This window comes from Sphaerodactylus townsendi, unplaced genomic scaffold (assembly GCF_021028975.2).
Source record: "Sphaerodactylus townsendi isolate TG3544 unplaced genomic scaffold, MPM_Stown_v2.3 scaffold_18, whole genome shotgun sequence".
In the NCBI taxonomy this organism is placed as follows: domain Eukaryota; kingdom Metazoa; phylum Chordata; class Lepidosauria; order Squamata; family Sphaerodactylidae; genus Sphaerodactylus; species Sphaerodactylus townsendi.
Window position 1 is genome coordinate 1,811,278 of NW_025950341.1, and position 13,287 is coordinate 1,824,564.

The 13,287-nt window shown below is 43.3% G+C and overlaps 1 protein-coding gene across 3 annotated transcripts in view; it reads right to left on the reverse strand.

The window, feature by feature from the left end:
* Positions 1–13,287, reverse strand: part of HMCN1 (hemicentin 1) — a 414,195-nt gene that overhangs the window by 208,670 nt on the left and 192,238 nt on the right. For all 3 annotated transcript variants that reach the window (XM_048482504.1, XM_048482503.1, XM_048482502.1), the window contains exon 6: positions 9,651–9,757. In XM_048482504.1, coding sequence (XP_048338461.1) covers positions 9,651–9,757 — 107 coding nt within the window. The remainder of the gene's footprint in view (positions 1–9,650; positions 9,758–13,287) is intronic.

A 13,287-nucleotide genomic window follows, 5' to 3' on the forward strand; every position in this document is an offset into this window, starting at 1 on the left:
GAGGTTGGAGGGCAGCATGGGTGGGTTCCTGAAGCCCTCCAGACCGACGCTGGAGGACGAGGTGAGTGAGGGGAGATGCAGAAGAGGTGGCTCTGTGCGGAGCCGCCTCTTCTGTGCTGGCCTTTGCGGGGGCCATTCGCACACTCCCGTGCCAACGGCCCCCTCCCCTCCACTGGCATAATTTCTGCTGGTGGAGAGGTGCCCTTTCTGCTGTGCAGAAAGGGCCCTAGAGTGCTATCAGCTACTGTGTGTCTAGACCAAGTGTCCTGTGTTATTTCATCACTCATTTCAGATGGCAGATTCTCAACAAATTATATGGCTCTCAAATAATCAAAACCGCTTTCACTATCTGTTCCCATTATATATTGTGGGTAAACCTTTATATTTATGGGAAGCAACATGTTTCTTTGAAAACAGTGAAATTAATGGGTTACATCCAGGGCAACATTACCATAGGTGCAAGTCCTCCCTATGAAACATGACTTTCTTGGTGACTTCAGTATCCCAAAATGCCCTCTCTCCAATTCTATTCTTGGGGGAGATAGAACACCAAATGACAAGATTTCAGGGGCCAATTTGCAGCAGTTATGAGAGAGGGTCACCAGAGAAAGTTGGTCTGCACAGGTAGACATCCTTGGGATTGCAGAAATGGTCCCCCCAGCCACCAGTGAGAGATGTGGGGCTGGGTTGCCAGATCCAGGCTGGGAAACGCCTGGAGATTTGGAAATGGAGCCTGGGGAGGACAGGGACCTCAGTGGGGTACAGTGCCACAAAGTCCACCCTCCAAAGCTTCTCCAGCAGAACTGATCTCTAATGTGGAGAAGAATTGTAATTGTAAATTGACCCACTAAACCCAAACCATACAAATAGGTAATCCATGTTTTCAGAGCTGATTTCTGCTGCTGTTTATACCCCCTTCTCTCGTGTTCCCAAGGTACAGATGCCTCTGAAAATCAGAGCAAGGGTCATTGCTACAGCTGAGCCATCAATTGAGTGGTCAATTGAGACATCATACAAAACCTCAGTTGAGTTTCCTAAACCATGGTTTGGCATGATGTCTGAATTGAGCAAATGCTGAACTTGGGATACAGATTTGAGCTCTTCAGATCTCATGCAATGTTATTTTAGCTTAATTCGGATTTCTCTTAAGCCTGATTGCAACAGACAAGAGAGAAATATGCTTGGCTGAGGACCAAATCTGCTCCGATTTCTATCCAAATTAAGCACAAACAATGCTGAAATGCACTTAGAAACATTCTTGCAAACAAGCTATTTCAGATCTCTCATAGTGAAAATGAAAGTAATTGAACTAATGGAAATAAGCAATCACAGGTGGTGGTTGTCTTTAAATTAAGAGCTCTTTAAATACCATGGACTTGGTGCAGTTTTGTTACATGAGTAACCACAGCCCAGCTGAGAATGTCAAAATATGCATTTTTGTTTTGATTTTGCTATAGCTACATAAGAACATAAGAGCCTGTAAAGATCAGACCAGAGTCCACCTAGTCCAGCACTCTGCTACAAGCACCAGATGCCTTTGGAAGCTCACATGCAGGATATGAAAGCAATGGCCTTCTGCTGCTGCTGCTGCTGCTGCTCCCAAGCACCTGGTCTGCTAAGACATTTGCAATCTGAGATCAAGGAGGATCAAGATTGGTAGCCAAAGCTCGACTTCTCCCCCATAAATCTATCCAAGCCCCTTTTAAAGCTATTCAGGTTAGCAGCCATCACCACCACCTGTGGCAGCATATTCCAAACACCAATCACACGTTGCGTGAAGAAATGTTTCCTTTTATTAGTCCTAATTCTTCCCCCCAGCATTTTCAATGGATGCCCCCTGGCTCTAGTATTGTGAGAAAGAGAGAAAAATTTCTCTCTGTCAACATTTTCTACCCCATGCATAATTTTATAGACTTCAATCATATCCCCCCTCAGACGTCTCCTCTCCAAACTAAAGAGTCCCAAATGCTGCAGCCTCTCCTCATAAGGAAGGTGTTCCAGTCCCTCAATCATCCTCATTGCCCTTCTCTGCACTTTTTCTATCTCTTCGATATCCTTTTTGAGATGTGGCGACCAGAACTGAACACAGTACTCCAAGTGCAGTCGCACCACGGCTTTATATAAGGACATAACAATCTTTGAAGTTTTGTTATCCATTCCTTTCCTAATTATCCCCAGCATAGAGTTTGCCTTATTCACAGCTGCCACGCATTGAATTGACATTCCCATGGAACTATCAATGAAGACACTACAAATCCCTTTCCTGGTCTATGACTGATAGCACTGACCCCTGTAGTGTGTATGTGAAGTTTGGATTTTTTGCCCCTATGTGCATCACTTTACATTTTGCTACATTGAATTGCATTTGCCATTTCTTAGCCCACTCACCTAATTTATAAACGTCCGCTTGGAGCTCTTCGCAATCCTTTGTGGTTCTCACCACCCTACATAATTTGGTATCATCTGCAAACTTGGCCACCACACTACCCACCCCTACTTCCAGGTCATTTATGAATAGGTTAAAGAGCACTGGTCTTTACAGATGGCTTTACATTACGAGGAGGCTTCAAAGGGGTGTAGCTTATTAGACTGGGTTGATTATATCTTGCACACTATTAGTTTTCATCTAACCAGCCGGCATTGATCTGGAGGCCAAATATAGATAACAACAATGGTCACAATCCTTTCTGAACAAACACAACAACCAATAGATTGCTCTCTACTTCACAGTGGTTGTAATCCTGGATATAGTCATAATTGTATAACTTGCACTGAAGACAATGAAACAAAGACACATTTCTATGTCTTAGGCTGTCAACGATGACTGCAAATTGTTCCCACTGACTTCAGACTCAGTTCCTTTTCCCATTTTCTTCCTGACTTTAAACAGAGACTCTATTTAAACATAACCAGCCAAGAGCAACATCTTTCAACACAGAAAAGCAAAATATTTTTAATTAAATATATTTGCTCTTTGTAAACTGTATGTAATGACGTTTCTCCTCATTTGGTGACAGGCTTATTTTCTCTCCCGAATCCACTAATTTTTTTAATAACAAGGAAAATCATTACACACAATCACTGCAGTGGGTGGCATGACTATACTGCAAAACACAGAATTTACATAATTTATTCTCATTGCAGAATTTAACTGTTCCTAACTATAGAACTGCATTTTCAAATGAGGTCTAGGGACCACCCAAACTTTTCCTACCAGTACCATCTTTTCCTAATCCCACTCCTCAGTTTTTAGAAGACAGTTCACAACTTGGATCCTGACCAGACTAGATTTTGAGAAGGTATAAAATCTGGCTCTTGCTTTTGCTTTGGTACAATTTTCCAGCTATCAAAAGTGACCTTTTTTGGTGCTTATTGGGGCATTGGCTTGAAAGCAGAGCTAAAAGTGTTCATCCACAGTAGAGAACTCTGTTAAGCTGGCTCAGAACTGAGCTCACAAAAACTTAGCTGTTTGCCAAAAAATAAATGAGTATATAGCTTGGATTATTCCAAAACATATCCTGACCTCAGAATACCTTATAAAGGGTGTTTTCATACACAACGAATAATACACTTTCAATGCACTTTGCAACTGGATTTTACTGTGTGAAACATCGACTTGATCATTCTAGTGCTTTGAAAGTGTGTTATTCAGTTTGTGTGGCATATATACACTACTACACCCAGCCACACTCACTATGGCAGCAGTTGGCAAATGGTAGCAGCTGACCATCTTATCAAACAGCCACCCCCAAGGAAGCCATCAAGTCACCCACCCAGCAGAAGGACTGATAGACACAATTGTTGTGGGGCTAAAATGTGGCGGAAACCTTGTGTGCATTGCTCGGGACTCCTTTGAGGAAAGGTGTAATTAAATTGGACTAGGCAGATAGAATCATAGAGTTCATTTCACTTGTTGGTTTACAGAATACTTTGCAGCAATGAAAATAGCTGGCAGATTAACAAAATGCAAGTGGAGAGAAATCTGTTCCAGATTTGACTTGAAACAGGTTGAAGAACATTGGTAAAGTCCTGCAATAGAGTAAAAAAAATGAAGGATAAAGAACACTATTTGTTCCAGAGTCAAATATGGAACAATGTTTTCTCTGCTTGAATTCTGTTCATCTACCAACTGTCTTCATTGCCTTAAGAAGAAGAAGAATATGGATTTATACCTCCCCCCTTTCTCTCCTGTAAGAAGACTCAAAGGTGCTCCACACAGCAGACACCTGGTGAGGTAGGTGGGGCTGAGAGAGTTCTGAACAAACTGTGATTGGCCCAAAGTCACTGAGCAGGAATGTAGAAGTGGGAAAATAAATCCAGTTCTCCAGATTAGAGACCCCCTGCTTTGAACCACAACACCACGCTGGCTGCTCTTAACCACTATGCCACCTGCTCTTAACCACTCTTTACCACCTGCTCTTAACTACTACACCACACTGGCTCTCAAGGTGATCAAGGTGTAAGTAAACCAAGGTGTAAAATGGCACTAGAAAGACAGACTTGCAGTACATTTTTTTCTGCCTTTTGTCAAGAAAGCTCAGGGCAATGTACACAATGCTTCCATCCACATTTTATCACCACAGCTTTGAGAACTAGGTTAAACAGAGAGATTGGTCAATTCCCCATGGGGGAAATATCCTGGGATATGCACAGTAGGCATCCTGGTTCAAGGAGGGACTCCCCACGGCTCCTGGGCCAAATTCGGCTCTGTCCCGGCCCAGCCCTGCAATATGCTTCTCATCCCAGGATTTTAAAAAACTGGCAGGAAGGTGATTTTTTTTAGAATTCCGGGATGAGGCCAGTATCATGGGGATTGATCCTGTGTTATTTTTCCCATCCTGAGTCTCCATTCGAGCCGTTAGCCAATCACAGCACAGTGGTCAGGGCATGCTCAGAACAGGGTGACTCAGGGTGGGCAGGAATGCACCCTTTTTAATATGTTCCTCTTGGCTACGAAGCTACGACCATGCAAAGGAAAAAACTGACATTCAATATGCCTCCTGACGCTCTATGCTTTGTGACAATGTAGCTACGTAGCCGTTACGGGGGGGGGGGGGGGGGGGAACTATGTTTCTGCCCCAAAGCCACAGCCAATCATGAACTAGTAACAAAAAAGCCACCAAGCTGATCCCGGGTTCATGGAAAGGAGGTGGATATCTTGATCCCTGTTTCAACTCGAGACCTCTCTGCAGATACAGCTGCAGTGGGGAGGGACAGACCGGGATCAAAAGGTACTGATATTTTATGGTCCCGGTCCAATCCCAGGATATTTCCCCCGTGGGGAATCGACCATTGACTGCCCAAGGTCACCCAGCAAACTTTATGGAGATGGATTCTGAACTCCCAAATCCTCCAAGAACTATACCACAGTGTCTCTCAACAGGAGAATTGTGGGGATTTCACAGAAGCCTGGGTGACTTCCAAATGAAACAGCCTGCATAAAGTGTCAACAGGAAACTCAGTCTGGATCCATTAGTTTCCAAGGGCAGACCATTCTAACAAGTTCCCCAGTGCTTATGAAGCTTATGAGTTCATGGCAGTATAAACCTCATCAATCCAGTTTCCAATTTTCTTAGCTCTGTCCCAGAGCAAAAACCAAAATTATGACATTCCTGTGAGGAATGTGAGGCATAGGCTACACTGTGAGGCAGCCAACAATAGCAGTGAGACTAAGAAGTTGTCAAGATTAGATTTAGTAGAGTTGCAAAGATGGAAGGCCTTCCTGGCTAGCAGACCCTGACCTGCATGTCCCAGGCTACCCTGATCTGGGCTACTAAGCAGGATTGGCTTTGGTTAGTATTTGGTATGGGAGACCCCCAAGAGATTCCAGCACCTTTCTCTGCTATGCAGAAAGATGCTGGTAAATTACTTGTTATTCTCTTTTCTTGTAAACCCTACATGTTCACCATTGTTAGCACTTTACACACATGTAATACTTGGGCCCTGATCTAGATAGTGCAGGCTTTCTATTATCAGATCTCAGAAGGTAACCAGGGTTGGACATGGCTAGCATTTGGATGGGAGATTATGCAGAGACAGGCAATGGCAAACCACCTTCCCACACCTCTCGCCTTGAAAACCCTACATGGCTGCCATAAGTCAGCTGTGACTTGATGGCAAAAAAAAAGTTCCCTGTGAAACTCAAAGAAGCCCATTCCCTGCGCTCATATTTTATGTTGATTGACCCAGGATACTGTGAAAAACTGAGTGGGCCTCTTTCAATTCTGCTCTCTCCTCTTCTCCACTCTTGCTTTCCACATATGCTTTTTGTAATGTTGATGAATGCTCTGATCCCTATCCCCCTGGTGGCTTTTTTGTAGGGGCGTTAGCCGATTAAAGTTGTTTTAGCTAATTAATCCCCTAATTAGAATTAGTTTAGCTTATTAATCACCTTTCTGTCATTCCAAGCACATACGGAAACCTCAGTAAGGATATCTCTGAAATATTTATTTCTCATAAACAAAACACCAGAACAAACATAGCCTGAAATAACAAACAACTCTGCATTTCACTTTGTATTTGAGTAATTTATGCATGCGTTCGGATGGAAAGGAGGGATGAGTAGCTAAATAAAATAAATAACTGTTTTTCACAGCAAAATTTATACAAGAATGGGAGATGTCTGATTACAGTTATAAATAACTACCACAACCCAGCCTTGGTCAACTGTCAATTCTGCAAATAACGGTCGTGTGAAAGCCCCTGTTTGTATTTCCTCTTCCGTCTGGGTAACTTTCAGAACTTTTTTTCTTATTTCTAAGGCAATCAAGGTTTTGGGACTGCAGCATCCTCTACCATTTTGCACATATGGTCGGATAGATCCCCTACTAAAATTACATCCCTCATTGGATGCCTACATCAAGGGAAAGCCTCAAGTTCTGATTTATTTCTAAATGAAGTATTTAGAACAAAGTGCCCTCATAGGCAGGCTGATATTCTTGCTCCTGTTTTTTTTAATGTATTGGGAGTCATTCCAAAATTGTGGAGACACACTATGATAGTTCCAATCTTTTAAAAAGGGTCAGCGTTCTGACCCAAGCTTATTATGTTCTTTGTGCAAACACCAAGACTGGATTGACTGGATTGAGCACAATGATGTCCGTGACTAGGAGTAGATTGGTTTTAGAAGAAGATGGTATGGATCACTGTTTGGTACTTCCACATTTAGCTAAAGAAATATTTTTTCCTCCCAATGGTGTTCTATACTTTGGTTTTATAAATCTTGCAGGAGCCTTTGATGCTTTTCCTGGGGGAAAGACTGTGGAGGAAATTATCTAATTCCATCATGGATAGAAAATTGTTATGACTCATACAGCAATTTCAAACAAATCTTGGTCTGCTGTGGCAACAAAGGAAAATTGACTAAGTCTTTTGATTTGGTCAGGGGAATTAGACAAGGTTACCTTCTGGCTTCTTTATTGTTTATATTTTAAAAAATTAGCAGCAAATTTTCAAGAGGTTTGTCTTCCTCCAAAGTTAGCAAACCATGGTAATCCAATCTTGTTTTATGATCACCACACAATTATTTTGCCCCTAATAAGCTGGACTGCAATGATCGTTACAATATTTTTCTGAGTACTGTTTTACGGAAGATCTTCCAATAAATCACCATAAATCAATGATTACGATCTTATCTAAGAAGAGAAAACTGCCCTCTTTCCATTGGATACTAGATGACACTGGTGCAGAGGTGTATCTAGGGAAAATGTAGCCCGGTGCAAAATCTGAGTTTTCCGCCCCGCCCTGCCCCGCCCCCCCACCCCCGCCGTATGGGTGGTTGCCCTACCCCACCACAATCAAACAATTTTTTGCACCAGATCTTGCTCAGGTCAGCTCAGCCGAGGGGCGGGCACCAAGCCCCCTCCCCCAGACCTTATGCTCCTGCCATGTGTGCCAGCTCTCCTCTTCACCCACCAGTCCAGCCTCCCAGCCTGGCCAGCAGCAGTCAGGAGGGGTCTCTGGGCCCCCTGCCAGAAGAGCCTTGGAGGCAGAAGGGACAGTAAGCCTGCAGGAAGCACACCCGGCAAGCCAGCTGCCAGTGATGGAGGTGGGCCGGGATCTCCGGCACGCCTCTCTTTGCAGCGGAGGGGAGAGTAGAGAGCAGAGGCGTATCTAGGGAAAATGTAGCTTGGTGCAAAATTTGAGTATTCTGCTGCTGCATGTACCTCCTTCCAGCTGCACTCCTCTCCCCAAAGTTGGTCCCAGATGCCGGGCTGGGCAGTGAGTGCCAAAACATGCAGCCAGACCGCCCAGGGGGAAGGAGGAGACGTGTGGAGGTGATTTTCTGCCCCCCACGTGACTAAATGGCTGCCACCCAGGGACATATGACCCCACTTGTCCCCGTGGGCGGTATGCCCTTGCACTGGTGTCAATCTGGTTAAGGAGTCTGCTTTCTTGGTACTCTTTTGGTACTCTGAGCTGGAATTCCTACCAAAAGGCTATATCTAATAAAATCTGGGGTTGGAGCAATTGTTAATTATTTTCACACCAAAGGCAGAAAATATGTCACTGAAGATATGTGGGATTTTAATCTGAAAATTAATCTTAAAATTATCTTTTTGGTGCCGCTACTTAGATAAACGCTGTTAATAAGTCCTCTGCTCCAGTTTTTACAGAGGCTTCAGAAGAGCAATCAAGGTTGCCTTATACTGTGACCTACTGGCAATGCCAGAAGTCGGAAGGTAAGGGCAGAACAAGAATGCGTGTAAAAACATGTCACCTACTCCCAAGTCTACCTGATGTGTGAGGAAAGCCAGTTCTATCAACCTTGTTCCCCATGAGTGAGAAGTTTTCATTTACTTCAGGAAAGTTCTGTTTGTCTTTCCTCATGTACCTCTGAAATTCAAAAGTCTGTGATCTTCCAGATTTTCTATTTAATAGTGGAGCTGGCTGCAATCTTTGAAGGAAATTTTCCTATAGAAAGAATATCAATTGTATATCAGACACTGAAAAGGAAAAAGTTAAGAGGCACAGTTCAGCAACACCTTCATGCATTTATGGCTTAGAAGAGTGGCTTTGGAAAACTGTCTGTCCTAGCAAGCATGAAGCACAGTGGAGTATGGATTAGAGGACTTTTCATTTGCAAAGTAAACATCAGTGGACTTAACACGCCCACCACAAACATCTCTTCTGCTTTGATGGGATGATGTCAGACCTCACATACTGTGTTTGTCCAAAAACCCCTCCCCACAAAGAAATGAAGTCAGAGCTTCATTCTCTTAGATTTACTCCTGTATTTTGCAAGACACACCAATGTTCTGATAACTTTGGTTTTTTTATGAGGTTTAGTCCCTTAAAGGAAGTGGCCAACTGTAGGTTGGCTTTTGTTGTTCAGAGCCAGGACATGATGGCTTTAACCCTGGAAAGGCACACAAACCAGGACCACACCCAGACCTCGACTGTGGAGTGTACTGCTTCTCCCCAAACAAGGAGCAAAAGTGATTATATTTACCACCCATTCAATACAAAGGGCCAGCGTTGACCAAAGACCACAGTCAACTGCAAAATATTAAACGAAGGCTTCATACTCAATGAGAACAAGAATCATATGTATGATCAAATCTCACCATACAAACCTGTTACAAACTTTTTCCATACAACTGTGTCATAGCTATATGAAACATACTGCATTGTTCCTACAGCAATGTTACCTTAATTATCCACGTTCCAGGTGCTGGATCTTTTATGTTCACTACCTTTGCAGAGTTTTCAATATTCAGTAATTCATTTAAGCCAGAGCTTTTCTCAATGAGCTTACCTATACAAAGGCAAAGAAGGAATAAACATTTTAACACAAATCCTTAGTCATGCTTCAACTTTTTTGCCCTCACTGTCTTTGTAAACCCAGGACATGATCCGTCAGCATAGGGCTCAACAGTGCAGGACTTCTGACAGTGACAACATTGGAGATGCTAAACAACTCAGTCAATCACTTCTGGGTTTGCCTCCCCACTCCAGATTGCAACTCTTCTAACATGAAGTAGAACATCATATAAATCTAGTTTCAGATTAGGGATGCCAGCCTCCAGGCGTGACTTCAGGATCCCCTGAAACAGCTCATCTTCAAACTATAGAGATCAGTTCCCCTGGAGAAAATAGATGTTTTGAAGGGTGGACTTTGTGGCATTGTACCCCACTGAGCTTTCTAAATCTCAAGGAGTTTCACTTCCTGAATCTGGTGACCTTATCCCTCCATCCTCCGCTGTGGGGAACTAGAAACATATTTCAGTTGGATAGCTGTGTTGATATGCAGTATAAGAGCAAAATTTAAGTCTATTAGCCCCCCGAGAACCAACAAGATGTCCAGAGTGCAAGTCTTTAAGACTCAAAGTTCCCTTCATCACATTAATCTGACTCTGTTATAAATTTTCATTTTTACTTATTTCATACCAGATTACAATTCTAGATTATATTTCTGATAGGGCCCTTCAAAAAAAATGGTAAAGAACAGATTTCCAGAGCTATGTAGGTGGGCTAAACATATAGTTTAATAACACTATAAGTCTCAGGTAGCTCCAGTAATAGATCACTAGATAGACAAAGGCCAGATTTAGGAAGAAGAGAAATAAGGCAAGTGACAGATCATGATTTGAACTGAATGGAATTCCACAAGCAATCTAAAGAAATTGGAGATGTTCTCTAACAACCTCAGAACGTAGAACTAGTGCAGCTAGCTATAAATGTCCTTCTTCCTTTCCTAACCCCTCATTTAGTTTTTTCTTTCTTTTCTTTGGGTAGATTCTGAAGTCTTAAGTCATAAATGGAAAGAATAAAGTGGCCAGGATTTTTTGAACATGAATACTGGCTTTGGGGGTTCCCCCACCCCCCCGTTTTTGGCTTTAGCCATAGGAGGAGAAGTTAGTTTACTGGGGCAGCTAACATGCCACCAGAGTACAGCAAATTGTGAAATACAATGTCACTCAGACCCTCTTGCCACCTGCAATGCAATCAAACCTCTTCAAAGTTGGGAGTGGGGGGAAATCACAGACTCTGCAAAAGCATCTCAGTTTACAAACACAGGTTTTATGGGGCTCCATAAAGAGACTGAAATGGGTCTCATGGCACAGAGTGGTGAGCTGCAGTACTGCAGCCAAAGCTCTGCTTTCAACCTGAGCTCAATCTCGATGGTAGTCAGTTTCAAGGACCCAGAACAAGATTGACTCAGCCTTCCACCCTAAAGTTAGTAAAATGAGTACCCAGTTTGCTGAGGGTAAAATGTAGACTGGGGAAGGCAATGGCAAACCGCCCTGTGAACACAGTCTTCCTAGCAAATGTTGTGCTGCAATGTCATGCCATGTGCCTGCACCACATGATTGTCCAGAGGATTACCTTTACCTTTTTTTAAAAAAGAAGTGTGACTTGGCAAATTCCTGAAGATTTGAGATGGAACTGAAGAAGAAGAAGAAGAAGAAGAAGAAGAAGAAGAAGAAGAAGAAGAAGAAGAAGAAGAAGAAGAAGAAGAAGAAGAAGAAGAAGAAAGAAGAAGGAGGAGGAGGAGGAGAAGAAGAAGGAGGAGGAGGAGGAGGAGAAGAAGGAGGAGGAGGAGGAGGAGGAGGAGGAGGAGGAGGAGGAGGAGGAGGAGGGAAGGGAGGGAAGAAGAAGAAGAAGAAGAAGAAGAAGAAGAAGAAGAAGAAGAAGAAGAAGAAGAAGAAGAAGAAGAAGAAGAAGAAGAAGAAGAAGAAGAAGAAGAAGAAGAAGAAGAAGAAGAAGAAGAAGAAGAAGAGCAGGAGCAGGAGCAGGAGCAGGAGCAGGAGCAGGAGCAGGAGCAGGAGCAGGAGCAGGAGCAGGAGCAGGAGGAGTTTGGATTTATATCCCCCCTTTCTCTCCTGCAGGAGACTCAAGGGGGTTTACAATCTCCTTGCCCTTCCCCCCTCACAACAAACACCCTGTGGGGTAGGTGGGGCTGAGAGAGCGCCAAGAAGCTGTGACTAGCCCCGGTCACCCAGCTGGCATGTGTGGGAGTGTACAGGCTAATCTGAATTCTCCAGATAAGCCCCCACAGCTCAGGCGGCAGAGCTGGGAATCAAACCCGGTTCCTCCAGATTAGATACACGAGCTCTTAAACCTCCCACGGCACTGTGTAGATTATTGCTGGTACTGGCCTACACTATCAAAACTGTATAAATCTTTTAGAACTGCCCTGCCAAACTTCTACAATTGGGGCTGACTTTCTGCATTGGCCCTTCTTGTTTACTGAATATGAGTCATTTCACCCAAGTCTTCACAAAATTGTAACAAAATTGTAACATGATAAATCGCAGTTGTCAATGACTGCAACCCGAATGACCCAAATGAGGAAATGCCTCAACCTCCCTGTTTCTTTTTTGTAATCCATAATGTCACAGGCATTTGGGTACTCTAACCAAATAATTTCTGTGTGATTTTTTTTTCAAACTGTGCCACAGGAGCCCCATTCTTGAGTATCCAGTCTGACTTCTCAAACAAGATACCCTTGGCTTTCCATTCACATAGATGTACCCACTTAACCACTGCCTACTATCCTTCCAGTGAATTACGTATCTTTGAAGAGTCACTAGTACAGATTTACTCATCCTCATCATTAATCATGGATTCTCTGCACTATTTGTCTAAAGAATCCTTTAACATTTGCTCAGCCACAGCTGGCCTCATAGGATCAACACCCATCCTTCTATTACTCTGTGTCATTCCTGAGTAGCAGAAAACTGGTTTATCATTTGCTGTTTTAGGTGTTTTCCAGGTGAACAAAATATCCCAGGGGAAAACCGGGGTCACACATACCGGGATGTTTTTATCTCGGTTTCTCCCTCTGCACGGTGGCCTGTCAGCACATTCAGGCTGGGAGGAAGAACTTGCATAGCCCCCAGCTTAGTTTCATTTTCCTTGCTGATGTTGCTGTGCATGCACAAACTGTCCTGTTTTTCTGACGTTCTGATTGGCTGCAGGTGGCGAGGTAGGAAAAATAATCTGGTTCACCTCCTGCTGTGTTTTCATGGGAACGGGATTGGAGCAGATTTTTTAAAAAAAACAACAGCCAATTGTATCATTTTTTGAAAGGTGTGCGATAAGGGAAATCTTGCAGGGCAGGCCCGAGTTATTTATTTATTTTTATTTATTATTGAGTTTTATATACCGCCCTACCCCAAAGAGTTAGACCTGGAAGCCATGCAGAAGTCATGGCCGAACCGGAATGTTTCACCTCCTTATCCCAGGATATATTGGCCATGGGGAAAACATGTTATACCCTATGAAATGAAAATCCACATCAACACATCTAATGGTAAGGCTGGTTCTATAGAGTGCTACCCA